The 19686-nt window shown below is 46.6% G+C and overlaps 1 protein-coding gene across 1 annotated transcript; it reads right to left on the bottom strand.

Annotated features, from left to right (window-relative positions):
* Positions 1-16961: 16961 nt before the first annotated feature.
* Positions 16962-19422, bottom strand: LOC148040963 (U-box domain-containing protein 3-like). Its single transcript, XM_087675216.1, has 2 exons — positions 18382-19422; positions 16962-18127 (listed from the first exon to the last, which is right to left on the bottom strand). Exons 1-2 carry the CDS (start codon positions 18681-18683, stop codon positions 17299-17301), a joined length of 1131 nt encoding a protein of 376 aa, XP_087531342.1. The 5' UTR covers positions 18684-19422; the 3' UTR covers positions 16962-17298.
* Between the last annotated feature and the right edge of the window lie 264 nt (positions 19423-19686).

The following is a 19686-nucleotide window of genomic DNA, read 5'->3' as shown; positions in this document are numbered from 1 at the left end:
GATCAAGCTTGAGGGTGGCATATGAATAGTGTGTTTGGCCATGGGGGCCTTAGGGATCCACAGCTAGGTATTTCCCTCGTAGTAGCCTTGCGCATGCAAGGGGGCTTTAGGGACCCATCTTTGCTTGATCACGCAGCACTTCCTGTGATTGCATCTTGGCCTCCTAGGTTTAGAGATCTGGGTCTTCTGAGGATAGGAGCGTCGACTCCTAGGCAGTTGTTGCAGCTATTTAGGCACCCATTGAAGGCGAGGCTGTTGGGCCTTAGCTTTGGCTGCTGCGGGTTGCGGTTTATGGAAGTCGAGGAGTGGCGGCCGTGCACTACCCCCCTCCTTAGTCTTGTCTACGGATGTTTCTACTAGTGGCTTTGCGGACGGTGATGGTGGCGCACAGCCCTTGCTGAAAGTTGTGACAATGTGCACATTGCCTATTGCTAGATGGATGCGCTGTGACTCATAATCAACATTGCAGTGAGTCTGCTTTTTGAAGGTTCGCCCCAGCAGAGTGACTCTGTGCCTGCATCTGTAGCACTTGGCTATACGTAAAAAAGCATTGGAACAATCTCAGACTCGATAGAAACGGCGACTCTGCACTTGCCGAGAAGTGCGTATGAGTGGGCCCCATATGGGTTCAATTTGGCAGTTGTGGGTTGAAGTAGTGGTTTGCCAAGTTGGATCCAATGACTGTGGGTTAAGACATTGAAATTTGCTCCATCGTCGATCAAGGCATTGAAAGTGCATGTTTGCTTGGCAGTGGCCGTGATTCGGAGGTAAGCGGGTCCTCTTCGTTGATTTCAGTGATTGTAGCTACTCGTACTTTGACCGGCGGTTCCAACAATGGTGGCTCATGCAAAGGATGTGTGGGAGGGTAGTACTTCTTGACACAACTACCATTGAAGAAGCCTATTCCCTCACCATCTAGTGTCTCAAGCTCGACATTGCCGGTTCGGCTGATTGCATGAATCTTGAAGGGTCCGAGACCTCTGAATTTTATTTTTTGCTTATTTCCCTTAACTAAGTAAAGGAGCACTAAGTCACCCTGCTCAAACTCGCACTGCTTGACATGCTTGTCAAACCAACTCTTGCGTCGGGCTTTCTCACAAATAAGCGCGTAGGTGGCTAGAAGACGAGTCTCTGATAGGCGTTCAAGCTCGACCAGGCATTGCGTCCATGCCTCCTTGCCTTCCTATCGTTCTTCAAGTGCTATTCTCAGGCTAGGAATGAAGAATTCTAATGGTAGAATTGCCTCAGTTCCATAGGTCAGCCTAAAGGGGGTTTGGCCGACAGCCATTTTATAAGCTGTGCGGTAGGCCCACAAGACTGCCATCAACTTGTTGTCCCAATCGATGCGTGAGGCTGAGACTACTTTAGTCAGGACATTGATAAGAATCTTATTAGTTGATTCTACCTGGCCATTCGCCTAAGGGTAGTATGGTGAGGATTTGCGATAGATAATGAGAAAGGTGGACAGGAGATGTGCTACCACTTCATTGATGAAGTGCGTGCCTTGGTCGCTAACCAGTTCGATGGGGCAGCCGAAGCGCGAGATCACTTGCTCCCATAAGAACTTGGCAGTCGTCCTAGCGTTGTTTTTTCGTGTGGCTCTTGCCTCTGCCCATTTTGTGAGGTAATCCGTGGCCACAACGATGTACTTGTCTTGTGAGTACTGCGTCGCAGGACTGATGGGCCCTATGAAGTCGATTTTCCATTTTTCGAAGGGTTGGCGAGCAATAATTGGGGTCAACTCCATTTGATATTTACGAATCGGGACTTTTGTCCGTTGGCACTCGTCACAATACTTGACGAATCGCTTGGCATCGCGGAAAAGTGTGGGCCACCATAGTTGAGATTGCAGCACCTTCCGTGCTGTTGTGTCTCTACTAAAGTGTCCTCCCACAATGCCGCTGTGCACCTCTGAGAGCACATTGTGCATCTCATGCTCACACACGCATCTACGCAGCAATCCGTCTTGCCCCAGCCTATAGAGTTGGCCTGCAATCAGCTACTGGTAGGGCTGGATTTTCAGGATCAAGCGCCTCAGTCAGGCTTTTTCTATTGGTCGCTTAGGTAGTCCATGCTCCAGCACTTGGACTATGTCCTCCGCCCAATATGGCATTAGATCAACCTTAAATAAATCTCTCTCGCTGGACAGGTGGAATAGGTGGGCGTCGGGTAACTCATCAACGATGCCCTGTCCAGCGGCTTCTCCCATGGGGATGCATGACATGTGATCAGCCATGTAATGCTACTTTCCCTTCCGTACTATCACGGAGAAGTCAAACTCTAGAAGCAAGAGGAGCCATCGCGCTATGCGCCCTGTAGCACAAGGTTTATTTACTAAATAGAGCAGGGCTTGAGGGTCCACAAAAAACTTGAAGGGTGTGGCCAATAGATAATGCCGGGATTTCTTCACAGCGAACACCATGGCTAATCCCTCTCTTTCTGTTGTCGAGTAGTTCATCTCCGTCTCAGTGAGTTGTCTGCTAGCAAAGCTCACTGGATAATCTAAGTTGTGCTCACCAGGTTGGCACAACACTGCCCCCATGGCAAACTTAGAAGCATCGATGTGCATGTGGAAGGTAATGGTCCAATCTAGAGCTCGTAGAATTGGTGCTATTGTTAGAGCCTTTTTCAATTCTTCGTACGCTCGTTGGCATGCCTCGGTCCACTTGAAGACAATCAGCAGCTTGTACAATGATCTGGCGATCAGTGCATAGTTTAGTACAAACCGCTGATAGTATCTTATATGGCCTAAGAAGCATTGAACTCCCTTCTAATTAATTGGGGGTGGAAGGTCAACAATAACCCTGACCTTCGAGAAGTCAGTGGGGGCAATGCCGTTCTTCGACACCACATGTCCTAAGATGCATCCGTGCTTTACCCAAAACTGGCACTTCAAGGGGTTCAAGGAGAGACGATATAAGCGACACCGTTCAAAGACTGCGCGGAGTTTGTCTAAGTGTTTGATCCAGGTCGAATGGACACACAGGTCGTCGACAAAGACCTCTAACTCCTTGCTAATAAGCATGTCCTTAAAGATGGTGCACATGAGACGTAGAAAAGTGACAGGGGCATTGGTCAACCCGAAGGGCATGACTATGTATGCAAAGATGCTCCACTCAGTGGCAAAGGTGGTCTTGTGCATGTCCGCAGGATGCACTTGCACCTAGTTGTACCCTGAGAAGCCATCCAAAAAAATGTAGGCTTCCTTGTCTGCCACCCTCTCAAGCATGTGCTCGGTGTACGGCAATGGATAGTTGTCTCTCTTCGTAGCAGCGTTCACCTTCTTGTAATTGATGCACACTCGGATTTTTCCATTCTTCTTCATCACAATGACTATGGGTGATACCCAGTCTGTGTGCTCAATTTCGTTAATGAATCCAGCTCTCATCAGCTTGTCAATTTCCTCTTTGACAGCATGAGCATGTTTTGGATTCATAAGGTACGGTCGCTGCTTGATTGGTGTTGTGTCCGACGTCATGGGTATGTTGTGAGTCACAACACTCAGATCTACCCCTGTAGCTCCTCTAAGGACCAAGCAAACACATCTATATACTCTCGCAAGAGAGCGACAAGACTCGTTTCTTCTTCACCAGTCAAGTCGTCGGCAATGAACACTAATTGGGGTGTTTCCCCTTCCTGGGCTAAGTCTACCTCCTTGACTTTGGTTGGTCCCTCGATTGGTGCGCTCGTCTGCCCTTGACGTTTGGCACCTAACACAACTACTATCCTATCCCCTTTTTTGAATTTCGTGAAGCGTTTAGGGAGGTCCTGCGGTTTCGTTGTTCTTCTGTTTGTGTATCCCTGGGTTGCTTTGCCTTTTCCTGCCTTAACCGTCTGCGCCTCAGGTGGACGGGTAGGTCCCCCTTGGTACGTCTGGTCGTGGGCGGCCTATGGATCTCTGGATCACTATCCGAACTAACTTCCGATTCAGAGTCAAACCCTCCATCTTCGCTAGAAGAGGTGGTGTTCCCTGGTGGCCGTAGTTCAGATGGCAATTCGGTCCTAAGTATTGATGTCGTTCCTGGCTAGGCTAGGCCTGCTTGCTCAAGGTCTATGGCTCCTACGCGTTCCAACCAAGCACGATCACATTCCATGGGCATGACTCCTCGCTCTACTCTAAAGTTTTTCCTTTTCTGCAGCTTGGCGTTGGCTCGTATATGCTCAATTTCTTGTCCTTTAGTGTCATATTCTACGGTATCTACCTCACCCTCACTCTCATCACTGAAGGATTGGCAGTCTTCGTATTCGTCACTAGAATCTTTGTCATCCAACTGCTCGTCGTCTCCTAGGGTTTTGTATGTCTCGTGTCGTTGGTCAAAAACTAGGGCCCAATTATACATGAGGTTTAAATCGTGCACCCTGGTCCATTGCCACTTGGATTCCTCTAAGAGATCTTGGAGTGGTTTGAAGTTTGCAGGTGGATTGCCAGCTAGCTTGTCCGTTAGGTATTCCAATATCCCCTGGAGTTCCCTTTTGTTGAATGGTACGTGGAAGGTGACAGGCTTAGGCTTTCCCCGGAGGCTTTCTACCATCATATAGACTGGTGTAGAGAGTGCTTCGTTAGACTTGCCGATCGTTTTGATGGCTTGCTCATACGCCTCATGATCTGAGAATGGCAGGTCAATTGTAGCGAGAACGTGCATCCAATCCCCCTTATCCTCTGGGCATGGGATATACTTGGTCAAGGGCCCATAGGGCTTCTTGACCTGAGTATTCCCCTTGAGCATAGCAGAGATGGCGTCTAGGTCGACTGGTGAGGTCTTTCAAGTGTCCATCTCTATTCTTATGGCATCCGTTCTATTGCCAAGGAAGATCAAGCCGTTACCCTAATCTTCGATGACTCTAGCGTTGTGCATCCAGGGTAGGCCTAATAGGATATCGTAGTCCACTCCCTTCATGACTATAAAGTCAACAGAGAACTGGACACTTGCGATCTTCACTAGCCAATTCTTGAGTACCCCGAATGGCTTCACTCTCATACCATTTGCTAACGTGACATTAAATCTAGCTGTTTCGACAGGCGGATTTCCCCAAGTCTGGAGCACTACGTGGCTAAGCACACTAACCCTAGCTCCCGTGTCTATGATTCCCTTTTTTGTTGTGTCGCCTAGGGCTAGGACCAGTAAGACTGCGTGCATCTCAGTGCCTTTCCAAAAGGCATTGACGTGCAAGGATTTAGGCACGGAGTGCAGCGTCAAACTTGGTAATTGCGTTTCTGCATCATGGTCTTGAGGGTCTGCCGTGACCTGCTCTTATGACCCTTCAACCCACTGCTTAAGATCTTGCCATAGGGTAGGATGCTGCTTAAGCAGATCTCCCAGGCTAAGTGTTACAGGGGTAATCACCAGCGTGGTCAGGAGATCGTTGGATACTCGTCCCTCCTCTAACCTAGATTGTCCGGGCCAATGGCCGCGGCTGATCTGCGGCTCTGTCGCGTCAAGGCTTGGTCTTAGTGGCACTGCTTGTGGTGCGGTTGCTTCTGCCAACTTAGGTTGAGGCGGTGATATCGGCGTGCTTACGCTGGAGAGGTCATCAATCTCATCCTCTACGATGGGCTGAGCGTCTTTGAGGTGCTCTTGAGCCTCCTTCAACCATTTCTTCACCTTTTCTATGGCCTCTAACTGTCGCTTCGGATGCGGGTACTCCCCTACCTTAGCGCTTCCCTTTTCGGTCGTCTTAGGGGCTGAAGTCTTTGCCTCTGTGTCTGAAACCTTCTTTCTAGCAGGCAGAGTCATAGCACTTTAGGTCTTTAGTGCGATCTTAGCTTCCGATCTCTTCTTTTTCCGCCTGTGGCTTTTCCTCCCTATCGAGGTTGCATCAAGATTGCTAGGTCCTGGCAGAGAGATGTCGGCCTGCTTTGTTTGGGCTCAGGTCATGACCCGCAATGGAATAGGTGTGGCCTCCCCATCAAGGTTTTCAACACCAAACAGCCCCAATGGGACAGATGGCAAGTTGGCTGAGCTAGAGGATGGCTTCCGCCTTGGGCAATCTACAAAAAGACTCTACGCACCTTTGGTCAACCTTGTCTCTATTTTGCTGCTCTCTTTCAGGGCAGCGTGATGAGACATGACTGGGGTGACCACAAGTCCAACAAGTGACTGGATTCTGTGGGGCTGCCCTCCTAGGCCTCTACCTCGTCCTCGTCCTAACGCCATCACTGGCACGGGTCGATAATCCATGAGGACCGTGTTGCCCTCGTCGTCATGCGAGACGTAAGGGTATATATAGGTCTCTTCATCATTTGGCTCCTCCACGTAGTGTACTGGAGCATCGCTCGGTAGGTGGGTCACATAAGGACCAGGCGGTCTAGGAATACCGGTAGGGTTGATGTCCATTCTAGGGACGGTTGGTTTCATATCGTTAGGTGCGGGAAGAGCCAATGGGGCTCCCCTTCCGAAGAATGGCTACAGCCTGTTCGCTAGATAAGGCTAGCCGTAGGGTTGCGAGTATGGAAGTCTTCTTGGTAATCTACAATGCGCGACATCATGGCCGAACCTACCACAATTAGCACAAGGTCTTGACCTAGGGTCTTGACACTCGGCCGACAAGTGGTTTCCACCACAGTACATGCATTGGACATGCGGGTGCGTTGGTCGTCTCAACATGTCTTGCAACTTGGCTAATTCTATCTTGACCTCAGCCAAGCCTTGGTCTCGGTGGCCTTCCCCTTATCTTGGGATGATGGGATTGACCGCTCACTAGAGGCTAACGTTCTCTCTGAGCTTCGCGAGTTGGTCTCCTCTAAATTTGAGCTCCTGGAGCTCCGCTCTTTCAGCTGATCATCAACTCTGATGGCTTCCTCAAACACTCTAGCTACCACATCCCGCTGCAAGCTTGAATTGCCTGCCAAAGCCTTCTATAACTCCTCGTCTTGAATTCCACTGATGAATACAGTCGAAACTGCTCTTTCAGTCGGTCGCTCACCTAGAGGGATTCTCCTAAAGAGGCTCCTCACATGGGTCACGTAGTCGTGGATGTCCTCCTTCTCTTTCTGCTTGATGTTCATCAAGCGTACTAGCAGGTTATCTGAGTATCCGGGCTCGGCGAATCTCTTGACGAAGAGATTCTTGAGGTCATTGAAGTTGGCTCGCTCTACAGCATCTAGGCTCGTATACCACGTCCTACCCTTGCCACCTAGACAAAGCCCGAATGCTTGCGAGCGTTGAGTTTGGTCGTTGAGGCCGTTGGCTTCGCAGACTTGCTCAAACTGCTCAACAAAGCCGTATGGGTCGTCATGAGGTTGGTACTTCTCGAGTTGCTTGGCAACAATCGGTATTTTGGCCTGGCTCTTTGAGCCTTGGTTCACCCCTAATCCTGCGAGCAGCGACGTCGCTAGTGCGGTGGCACTCTGCTCTACTGCCGTATTATCGAGCAGTCGTTTCATGAGAAGCTCGCTCAACGTCAAGTCTCCCTCTAGTGCTCTCTCATGGTCTGTTCGGTTTCGGCCAGCCAAGTTCAGCACTCGCTGCACCTCATGCAGCTCCATGCTTTGCCTTTGGCTCCTAGCCTGCTCATCCCTATTGTACTCGGCTATGCTCTGCAATGCTTTGCGGGCTAGCCTTCTCTCCTCTTCTAGATCTGCGATGATTGCGTCTATTGTCCTACCGCGGTGCTCGTACCAGGCGTGCGCGTCGTAACTGCTCTGCTGAATAGCATCTGGGAATATGTTCAAATCGAGCTCCTCATTAGACTAATGGTCTGAGCTCTCTTCCGCCATGGTCGAGCTCTCGCGCTCCACTAAGCTATCGATCAGGTTGAATAGACTTGACCGATCCACATCGTTGGTGCTCCTTGCTTGGTCCTACTCTGCTCTTTGATGGTTTGTCTATGTCTTGGTTCTCTCCTGCTAGTGGGTTCCTTGAGTGGTTTTATCTGAGTGAGTTCCTTGACTTATTGAATACAATCCTCAATTTATGATCACTCAGTGTGTGTCGTTTCTTGTGCACATGTGGTCAATCAAGCTTTCAGCTTTCTTATGTGTACTTCAAGTGCGAAATTCAACGTGAGTGCCGCAAACAATCTCTATATGCCTTACGCCCTCTTGTCTAGTCTTGGGCCTGATAAGCTTCGTCGCTCAAGTCCTGGCCGTTCTAGCGGATTCTAGGGTCTGCACTGCTTCTTACTGTTCACTCGGGGGTCGATCACAGATCCTATGATTGGATTTCCATTCTCCACGCGTCAGGTCGCTGGGGAGTGCTCCAGTACTGCCCCCTGTCCCTTGGTCGTGACCCCTACGTCGGGAACTGCCTACAAGGTGTTCGCTATGTTGTCCTGGAGCGGGTTGCGCTTCCAGTCTCGGTCGTGGGGGTCAATTTTTTATGTTTTCTTTTTTCTACCTAAGGGTGTGTCCGATTCTCAGAATCGGACGTCCGATTTACCAGTGGTCCGATTCTCGAAATCGGACCAGGTGGGCCCGACTTTGAGCTGTCCGATTTTGAGATGTCCGATTCTCAGAATCGGATGGGGGTCGTGTCTGATTTTCGAAAATCGGACAAGTGGTCCGATCGGATCAGGTGGGTGGTCCGATTGCTGACGTGTCCTAATCCATGGGTCCGATTCTACGAATTGAATAGGGTGGGTCCGATTGCCCTCGATCGGACAAGGCGTCCGATCAGACAGGATGGTCCGAGTGGTCCAAGTCCGAGTGTCCGGGTGGTCCGAGTGGTTCGATCGAGCAGGATGGTCCGATCGAACGGTAATCCAAGCGTCCGATTTTTAGAGTCGGACGTCCGATTCTGAGAATCGAACACTGGATCGAGTGTTCGATTCCGCCGACCCGAACGCACTTTCGAGCATGAAATCGTCAAAAATCTTTAGGCATTGATCTTTACAAGCTACAAGATTCAACTGGAATGATGCTGGAGTGATGGGGAAGGGATCTATATACCTGGGGATCGCCGATAGCAATGTAACTTCTCGCACTGATCGATCGAAATGGGTCACCCAAGCTCTCTCTCTCTCTCTCTCTCTCTCTCTCTCTCTCTCTCTCTCTCTCTCTCTCTCTCTCTCTCTCTCTCTCTCTCTCTCTCTCTCTCTCTCTCTCTCTCTCTCTCTCTCTCTCTCTCTCAGCTGGTTGCAAATGAGGATTTCCTTGCCCTCCAAGAACTTATACCCCTGCTGGACATTACCCAGATGTTACTGATCACTCTCCTTGCAATTCCTACACATTCAAATGAGCATTTCCCCCATTTCCCACTCGTTTTCCCTGATTTTCTCCTTGTTATACAGCAACAAACCCTATGCCTCTCGGGTGTGATTTCCTAATGTTAGCCTACTCTAAACGCAACACGAATCGAAAGCAAAAAATGGAACTAATTTCTCCATGTTTTCCAATCATCAAACAACCAAAATATCCCAAAATACTTACTTGTTTTGAAGATCAAAAACACCCAAACTTCCTACCTATCTCAAGCTCCGTTTTGGGGATGCCGCCCCTACTTCGATGCTTGATATGAGGCGCGCAAGTGCTCAAGCTTGAATCCATTTGTCCCGGCAACAACAGAACCAAAATGTGGGAGCCTTCACTCAACCGCCAAGACCCACGGACCGCTTATTGTTTCAAGCGTTTCAAGCGAGCTCTAATGGCTATCTCTCACCTAGCCGACGCGCCGTCAATCCTACGAGTGTAGTGAGCTTACCTTGATGCTCGATCGAGTACCCTCCTCTCTCTTGCACTCCGGTAGCTCCACGATTCTTGATAATAGCTCAATCATCCTCAATCCTCCTCCATCTCCAAGCTCCATCCTCCATAGCAATGCGCGCAAGAGAAGAGAAAAGAAGAGAAGAGAAGAAGAGAAGGGGCGATGGTGAAGAGCTTCACCCTCTTGATCCCTCACTCCCACACACTTACTCCCTCACACTCTCACACTCCTTCTCTCAAGAGCACACACAAGCAAGAAGGAGAGAAGAAGAGAGGAAGAAGAAGACTCTTTTTGCCACACACCAAAAGAATGAGTTTCTCATTTACTTTTCAACTTTATATACAAAACCCTAAATCCCTTTTGGGCAGTCATCCCCTTTTTCCCTTTTTTACATGGCCGGCCGTAGCCTAGGACCTTTTTCCCATTTCCCACTACTCTAATTTTATCCTATTCCCAACTAATGCGTACAATTTGCATAGGAGTAAGCCTGGCGCTCTTTTACAAGGATTCAGGAGCGCTTCCATATTTAATGGTGCTCCTTTTACTCTTTCGTTGTCTCGGGGCGACACTGAGACTTTCTGAGGGTCGTGCCCGAACATTTAAATTTTTCAGGGTCTGGTTACCGGTCAAGGCGCCTTTTTCTGCTTTTATCCTGCGCCTTTTTTGCTATTTCCTTTTTTCCATTTTCCGCTCCTCTGTGCTGTGGGAAATACAGTAACAAAGTCCTTGGTCACGACGCTTGTGGAGTCGTACTCCTACATCCACTGACACGAATATGTCAGTGAGGGGGAGATTGGATAAGGGAAAAGAAAAGATGCTTGAGGATGTGACAGGTCCACTTATAGCAGGTTATGAGTTATCCAGCAGTGATTGTTTGGATAGTGAGTTGGGCATTCCGTCTATTATGATGCCTGGAGCAAGGCAGAGTCGTTATGTACTGCCTCATGAGAGGCAAGCTCAGAGTGAGCCACAGCTACGAAGATCTGAGAGAGTCAGAAAACCAGCTGACAAGTTTACATACACTGGTTATTCAGCCCGCCATTATGCATGTATGGCTAGTATGATAAGTTACAAAGAACCTACGCAGTTAGGAGGATCATGAGATATATAAAGGGTACTACAAATAATCGGTTGTTTTATGCATATGGAAAATCTCTTGACTTGACAGGGTTTATTGATGTTGATTGGGCTGGTTGTGCCTATGACAGGAGGTCAACCAGTGGTTATGCATTTGGATTGGGCCGCAATATGATCAGTTGACAAAGTAAGAAACAACCTACTGTTCCATTGTCTAGTATAGAAGCTGAGTACAGAGGAGCTGCCTTAGTGGCTTGCGAAGCAGTTTAGTTGATGAAACTACTGAAAGACTTGGGAACACAATGGGAAAGCAGAGTGAGATTGCATCGTGATAACCTCAGTAGTGTTATGTTTGCTAGCAATGTTGTCTACCATGCTAGGTCCAAACATATTGAGGTTCACTACCATTTCATCAGAGAAATGGTTCTTACAGGACAGATTGACTTGATTCATGTGAAGACTGAAGACCAAGTAGCAAATATATTTACCAAGTCTCTTGGTAAAGAAAAGTTCATATACTTCAGACAGCTACTTGGAGTTTATCAAATGGTTTGAGCTTTAGGGGAAGTGTTAGAATATCAAGCTCCCGTTACTCTTCAGTCAGTCTATCTTTATGTGTGTGACTGACATTAGTTGGATACAGTTGTACACGTGTGTGACATTCAATAAGTAGGTGTAATCAATGACTTAACCACAGTTAGTCTTGGTTAGTCATACCTATGTGTATAAGTCTCTTTCAGTTAGTATGATGGAAGAATAATGGAAGAAGAACAACAATGAGCTGAGGCTCATCTTCCGCTCCTCTGTCTCTCCCTCTCTTCCAACAGGGCTCGCCCAGCTCATAGGTGCTATAGGGAAAACCATGGGTGCTACCAAAACCTTGCTAGCCATGTCCCATCTCTAAGGGGGGAGGGCAGTTGGATTCACAGGGAGGACCATGCTCCTTGGGCTGAGCCGAGGAGGGTGAGAAGGTGGAGATGAGGGTGCCCATGGGCTCTATGAGCAAGTCCATCTTAGCCATCATCTCGCTATGACGCTGATCTTGGCGGTTTTCCATCTCCCTATGGTGGTGTTCTAGCTCTCGATGACACTTAGCATGATGGGTCTCATGTTGGCATAGCACATCGTTAAGCATAGCAAAACAGTCCCATCTCGGGGACACCTAGCATGTTTTCACGATCCTCTTGGGTGGAGCTAGGATCATTCGTAGATGCACAGGAATCTTTGATCTCGCATTGGAAATCCTCTCGGGCCTTGGCTTTACCCTTATGACCTGCCATACTAGGTGCAGTCCATCGGACTCCTTATCACAAAACTACAATATCTCGAGCTAGGAAGCTCCGATCGTCGAGCTTCTTGATTCAAAACACAACCCTTGATCCCCTCTATGAGGCCATGCAAAAATATTTCTCACCATAAATATGAAGAATTTGTTGTAATTGAATTTTCAAAGCTGAGATAGGGTACACCTATCTCCCACTGCATACATCCACCATACATCCATCATGTCATACATATTCTCTGCCAATACATGTGCATTTAGCCATCATACATCCACCAAGTCATACATTTTCTGTCCATACATGTGCAAGCTGCTTGGATGTCAATGATTGGGGCTCGTGCCACCAATTTAGAGTACCTGCACCTGGAAACAAATTTTGGGCTCCAGATCACCGGGAGGTGGGCAAAGTTCCCCCTGGGCTAGGTTGTGCACCCCTTTAGGGTCTTTGATGGCAAGGGGGGGTCACCCCTCTTTTATCTTGCCACCTCGCCTGGCATTGGGCTTTTCCTCACACCCGAAATATACATGGCAGACATTTATTATTAAGCAACCAACATGATATGCATTTACAAATTGAGGATTGGGTCTTTCATGATATGCATGATCAATAAGGAAAATGGGATGGGAAAAGGGGTTACCTCTACAAATCAGTGACTCACTGATTGCATCACTTACCCTTTCTTACAATTTTTGACTTAATGATCAAGAATCAAGACCAAGCACGATTATGGGTTAGGAGTTAAATTCTCAACCAATAGGAAAGAAATTTGAAGTGTGCTCAATCATGCATGCATTTCAAGAAGTGCACAATGGAAGAAGGCAATCAATAGGTAATCCATAGCTTCAGCCTAAGCAGAAAATCATGTAAATCAGGAGTGTACTCAGTCATGCATGCATTTCATGAGGTGTATAATGGAAGAAGGCAATCAATTGGTAATCCCTAGCTTCAGCCTAAACAAGAATTCATGTAATTCTTTAATCTCTCCAAGCAAGAGGTTTGGCTCAGCAAGTGGTAGACATACCTTGCTTAAGCTTGGGGAAGAGGTAGTGGCTGCCCACTCCAAGAAATTCATGGTTGTTCTCCTTCTTGCAGCCTGTGGTCATATGGAGCCTTCAATGTCTTGTGGCTTGCACTTGTTGAAGCTTGTGGCTGCTGCAAGGAACATGCTTCTTTTGTGTTGACGAAAAACTTGGACCTGGTGACCCCATGTCTTTTGCCTCCTTGGAAAGACCACATTTCAAGAGAGCAAGGGGAAACCATGCTGTGCAATAGGGGGAGAAGACAAGGTTGTTGTATCTATTTCTACTTTCAATGTCCTGAGCCTTAGATTATTTATAGCATCACTGAGATTAGACATAAGCTCGGGTCGGTCATCATAGCATAAAGATGCCCTTATCAGAACCCTTCCTTCAATGGCTGGAATTGCCTCGAATGCTGTCACAAAACTCCCTTCGACAACCAGGATGGCTGGGCTGACTAGAAGCCAAACTCCAACAACAACGAGCTTCATTCCAAGATGCTCACCCCACGGACGCCACACAATAAACCAGATGTAGAGAGGGGAAGTAGTGACACTCACACGGGCTCTTTATGGCTTCATTCCAAGCAAAAGGGTGGAGAGAAATCTGAATTGGGGCAGTAGGAGCAGGCACCACGCCTACTCGTGTGTACGACCACGCAGGGCTTGATGCACAGCTACATCTCCTATGCAAGCAACCTGCTCCAAGGTAGAAGGTTTTCTGATATTGTACTCAAGGCAATGGATCGAGCAATAAATAAGACAGTGATGGTGGTAGAAATATTGAAGCGGAGAATCGAAGGCTTGCATCAAAATGTTGCCATAAGTTCAACAAACATTACAAACGTTTGGGAATCTATTGAAGAAGGCCTTGTGCCTCTTGAGATGACACGACATGTCTCAATGATTACAATTACCCTGTCCAAGAAGGAACTTGATGTATCTTCTAGTGGGTACCAGGCACCAGCTGTGGTCAAACACGTACAACCTCTCAGGGAGTCCAATTATGATGAAGGTGGAGTTCATGGAAGAAGTCATGGCATGGGCCTTGGTTGTGGGCAAGTACAAGGCAGAAGATCCATGGGAGCTCTTCACGAATGAAGAAGAAATCTCTCCTCCAACTTGGCCTTGGCTCCTATGAGATCTCCAATAAAGGCTGCCAACACCCTGTGGTACTCCATTAAAGCTTCTTACAGTTCCTGTCCATGCTAAACTTGTCTGACTGGTTTTTTTTTTTTATAGAACTAGATGTAAGAAAAGAGAAAGAAGAAGAGACCAAATACCTAAGCTCTGATACCAACTATAGTGAAGGAGACCTAGCTAGCCTAACTAAGGGAGAGAAGAGAGAGAGACTGTAGGAGAAGAAGAGGAGAGAGGAATACAGGAAGAAGAGAGAGAGAAAGAGGGAGGAAGAAGGAGAAGCCATGAGAGCTAAAGAGAGGTGGAAGACAGATTTATTGATAATTCCGTCATACCTGAGGAAACCCTCTTACACCTTTTATACCGTCAGTGTGACTGGTATTTTCCCGTATGCGCGGTTCATTACAACCACAAAACCCTCTTAACAACTATCCAACTAGCCATTTACAAGAACTTTTGCAACATGCTAGCAACAACACAATAAGTGTGGCCACGCTTCATTAGAGCAACAACATCCTGCAAGGACTTATGAAGATTCTTAGCCAAGACACCATAAAGAGAGTTCAAGCGACGAAATAATAAGGCATTTCTATTGCTCCAAACATCTCTTAGGATGAAGGCTCAGAAGATATGCAAGCACTTAATCTCCTCATTGTTAAACCGCCCTTGATCTCCAAAAAGTACTTGTTTAGCACCAAAGGCTATAAATAAACTATCCACATACAAAATTTTCCTAAGGCTTCTCCACACATCCTGAATCTGGAGGCACTTCCAAAAGATAATGCATTATATATTTCTCTTCCTGCTTACAAAATGAGCATATGGAAGAGTCTACTTTAAACTTTAGTCTCTATTTGACGGGTAGCTTATTCATCATAATTCTCCATAGCAACAAATTAAGCCTCATCGATGAGAGTGGCCTTCCAAATTGTTCTTGCTCTCTTTTTCCAAGCATAAACGCTATCCATAGGAAAAAAGTTCTTCCAATAGTGTGTATCCGAGCATGAGGTGATTGTTGCAGATATCTGCACAATAGATGAGTTATTATTGCACAATGAATCTATCCAATGTATCATCTTATCAGTTGAAACATCATCCTTGTTCAAATGATCCTGCATTTTGGTGGTTGATGTCTTTGTTGTTGCTTTTATTAAGTTCGGCTTTCTTTAATAGAGGTGGGTAGTTGCACTGGAAACGAACACTCATCGGTTATAGCATGGACCTTGTATCAGAAATAAGAATATATGCCCTTAAGAGCTTTGGGAAAGGAGCCATAGGCTTTTTATTGGCTATAGATGAATAGAATGACTTTGTCAACCATTTTTCAAATGCATCTCTAAAGTCCTCTCTGGACTTCGCGTTTGACCAAGGTCTTACCCTTATGGTTCACCTAGAACAAAGTTGAGGCCTCAAAGCAATGTGGTACGAAGTAGGCCATTGCTCCTTGACTTTAGAAAACACCATTAACCATTGTTTTTCGGCTCATGCAAGTTTTTACACATGTTGGAGCCTTTGAGGACTTTTGAAGTTTAGTCTGATAGGGTCCCAAGCGTCCTCCCACCTGCGAAAACCTTTTATCCAGCACGCAATGGACATATGAAGATTAATATTAAAAGGAAGAAAGGTGTCATCATAGGCATCCTTGCTGAGCCATATCACTACCTACAAAGATGTGTCACCTCTCAATCCAAGTCTGCTACACCAACACATAGTGTGGCTCTATCAAGGCTATGTTTTAGGTGAGATTCCTTGTACATCTCATTCTTCTTTCCAAGAAAGCACATTTGAAACGATTGTTAGTGTTTGAACATACTACCACGTGGCTATGCCACATTGGCCGTCTCTCTCTCTCTCTCTCTCTCTCTCTCTCTCTCTCCACCAATCTAGGTCCATGTCACTCCTTGGGACAATATAATATATTCACACTACTTTTTAATTGAAGTTGTAAGGTATTTGCACCTTGTGAAAAAATAATTATCACAAAAATTGAGTTTGGCTACCTTAGAGTTTCAAATCTAAAAGGACCATGCGGTAATCTGATTACTCAAGTACAAAAGTATAACACTTCATAGGATAAACACCATCACCAAAAGGACAACTAGATCCTATCAAAGGTCCCCCTTACACCTATAGCAAAGCTGCAGGAGTGAAGATGGGATGCCCATGGGGACTTAACCCTTGTGCTCTAAACGGCTTCATCAAATCTAAATAGGATCCTAAAGAATTGAAGGTACTTTATTTACCCATCGACCTGAAGCTTTATTGGAATACATCCATCCGTGTAGCAACAGAACTTGAAGCTCTCCCTCATGCCTCAAATTAGCTGGATCCACATGCGCGAACGACTTCCGAGCTTCCAAGACACAGAGTTGATAAGCTAGAAAGAAATCAAGAGATCCAAACATCGGTGTCACCATAAATTTTATTCATACCCTGGACCACTTTGCCAATACATGACCCATGAGGGATTCAAATAATTTAAACAGAGTCACGCCCACAGAGTGGACACGAGAACAAACACTTCTTTCGTCAGTGAACCCATCCTTACCTGTGCATCAGGAATCCGCTCAGAATAACCAGTTCAAATATTTTAGGCCAGTAGAGTTTGAATGCCAAAACAGCTAGTGGGACGCCGCGTCCAAAGACCTTTACCACTAGCTTCTTTACTTCCATTAGTCACGGAGTGCTCTCCGCTTAAATAACATATTCACCACTCACCATTTTGAACTCTAAACAGGTGGGAGAAAATCAAATTCAATGTACCGACCATTGTAGTCATAAGCATTACATGTTTACAGACATTCAACCAGGGAAAAACGAAGTGTGAATTTTCAAGCCCAATGATTCTAAAGGCTGAAGGGGGAAAGTATTACATGTTTACAGACATTCAACCAGGGAAAAACGAAGTGTGAATTTTCAAGCCCAATGATTCTAAAGGCTGAAGGGGGAAAGTATAATGCCCATGATTTAAAAATTTTAGGATGCACCTTAAACGAGGCTGCATTAAGGCTTCATCCCCGTGTATACTGTACAGATTGCGATCCACCTCAAAAATATCATAAATCTGGCCTCTGCTGAGCACTAACAATAACCGTTTCCACCATATGTATCAACAACGAACACTCTCAAGAATAGCCTTTTACCTAGAGAGATGAGTAGGCATAGATACCATAGCTCTCTGCTGCAAATGCCGCATGCTTTGCTCCATGCTCATCTGCACCATCTCTGTTAACATTTTCTTTGCAGAATCTTTCCCGGACTCTCCATTATCTACATGTGATGCGATATCATAAACTAAGCTCTCCAACATGGCTGGAGCTGAAGCCGATCTTGGTGGTTCAGGTGTCTCCCTCAATAACTGCAAGAGATTGCGTGCCTTCTCCTGACCTCCAGCAGTACCTTGAACTGTGAGCTCTAACAAGCCTGGAATAACCCCCTCTTGGAGGATCGCCTGCCTGTACTTGCACCTGCTGCTTTGACACATTGTCAGCAACACACTCACAGCATGATCCCTGCCCTGCAAGGATCCCTCTTCCAAGACTTCTACCAACGCTAGTATACCACCCTCTTCGTTTGCAATGGCAGACCTACCTTCCTCAAACACTGTCAGTGATTCCAAAAGAGCACTTATCTTCTCAGCTACTTTTGATGCTTTCTTGCAATCCTTTAACAGCGCAATTAAAGGTGGGATAGCACCTGAATCAAAAATTGGTGCCAGATTGTCGGGACATGTTGACAAATTATACAAAGCCAGAACGGCATCTACCTTGCCCTGTAGGCTTCCAGAATTAAGCATCTCAACCAGAAGAGGTGTAGCACCAGAATGACCAATTATGGGCTTGTTTGCATTCGAAGCAGACAGAGTTAAAACCACAACTGCGGCAGACTCCCTCAGACCTACACTTTCCGATCCCAAAAACTCCACAAGCGGAGCGATTGCACCGGCCTTCACAATTTGTACTTTATTCCTGGACGATGAGACAACTGCGTATGAGTATATTGTTGTAGGCACTTCAAATATACAGACATAATCCACATGAGCGCTCCAACTCATATCATGGAAGCAGTATATCGACATTTTCGAAAGGCCAAGTTTTAGTTAGTCTGACATTATGTGGAAGAGGACAAAGATCCAGCTTTGAGATAGATCCCTTTAAAATCGAACAAATCCTTTAAAGTGAAACAAGTATGAGAAGAATGAACTAAATATTGATAAACAAACCTCTCGTTCTGTACGGCAAGATTGAGCAGAGCTAACATTGCAGCCTCTTTTGCCTCTTTGTCACTGCTTCTGAGCATCGAAACTAGAGGGGTCAGGACACCTGCTGCAGCTAGATACACTCTGTTCTTACTTGACGTTTTTGTCAACCTCCTAACCTCCTTGGCAGCTTGCAACTTTGCATCACCAGCTCCATCCAGCAGTGCTGTAACAACATCCCGTATTCCTTGCTTGGATTTACCACTTAAATTGTCCAAATTCAAATTTTCAAGCCCCTGATCCAGATTAGCGTCCTGCGAACCCATGCTTTCAAAGCCGTTCAACAAGATTGAGCAGCAGGCCAGCCAAAATTTAGACAAGTCTGGCTCAAATGCCTCCAGCAAAACATTCACCACTATTGTGCTTGCTTAAGGAGAACACTAACTATGTGTAGGCTTCAGGAATATCTTGTAACAAGAGCAGTGACTTCAGTCACGCTTCCAGTCTGAACATAATTTGATTCAGACAGACATATCACAAACATGAATATCTAAAACGCCTCTCCGAGCAATGATCAGCAGTCATTCATATAAAACTGCAAATGCCGAGAGAAATCTGCGTTCATGAAACGCCGCCGTGGTAGGTGTCGGGATTTCGCAGGCTTCTATCTCGCCTATGAGGCGCAACCTGCCTCCGTTTAACGCAAAAAACTTTTTGTCTAAAGGCCAAAGGTGACAAGCATTCTAGCAGTTCCTTGCCAAAGAGAGAAAGAGAGAAAGAGAAGTAGGTGGAGAAAGCGTGGAGTGCAGCTCAAATAAAAGGCTGTGAGTGCAGTAGAAGCGTTTACAAGAGGCTACGGGTGGCTATGGCGTCTTGTGGCCTGCCATCGCTGCAGGAATCACAGGCGACGATCAAGCCACAAAGAACGCCATAAGTAAGGATATGGTGCGATGATGATGATGACGGCTTTTCAGGCTGTGCTGATGCGCAGGAGGACGGCGGACGCCATCGACGGGGAGCTTCTTCCCGCGAATACTTCGAGTCGAAGAGACGAAGCAGAAGAAGACGATGAGAGAGACAACCAATGATGAAGACGACGCCTAACCTAACCCCGGTTACGATCGGCTAACCGGGGTTAGCTGAAACTCCATCGCTCCTTTTTATTACAGGAATTCCACCACGTCTTATCGTGGTCATGCCCACGTGTTTGTAGTCATGTGAGGTCACGCATCCCCGCCTTCTTACCCGTAGAGTCGTGTCACACGCCGCCTACCATTGCCTCGAGTTACACACGTTTTTAGATAAATTCCCACTATAATTATCAATTTA

The sequence above is a fragment of the Lygodium microphyllum genome, chromosome 1, assembly GCF_053477565.2.
Source record: "Lygodium microphyllum isolate KBCC chromosome 1, Lygodium_microphyllum_v1.1.10, whole genome shotgun sequence".
Classification (NCBI taxonomy): domain Eukaryota; kingdom Viridiplantae; phylum Streptophyta; class Polypodiopsida; order Schizaeales; family Lygodiaceae; genus Lygodium; species Lygodium microphyllum.
This window is presented reverse-complemented; position numbering and strand designations above follow the sequence as displayed.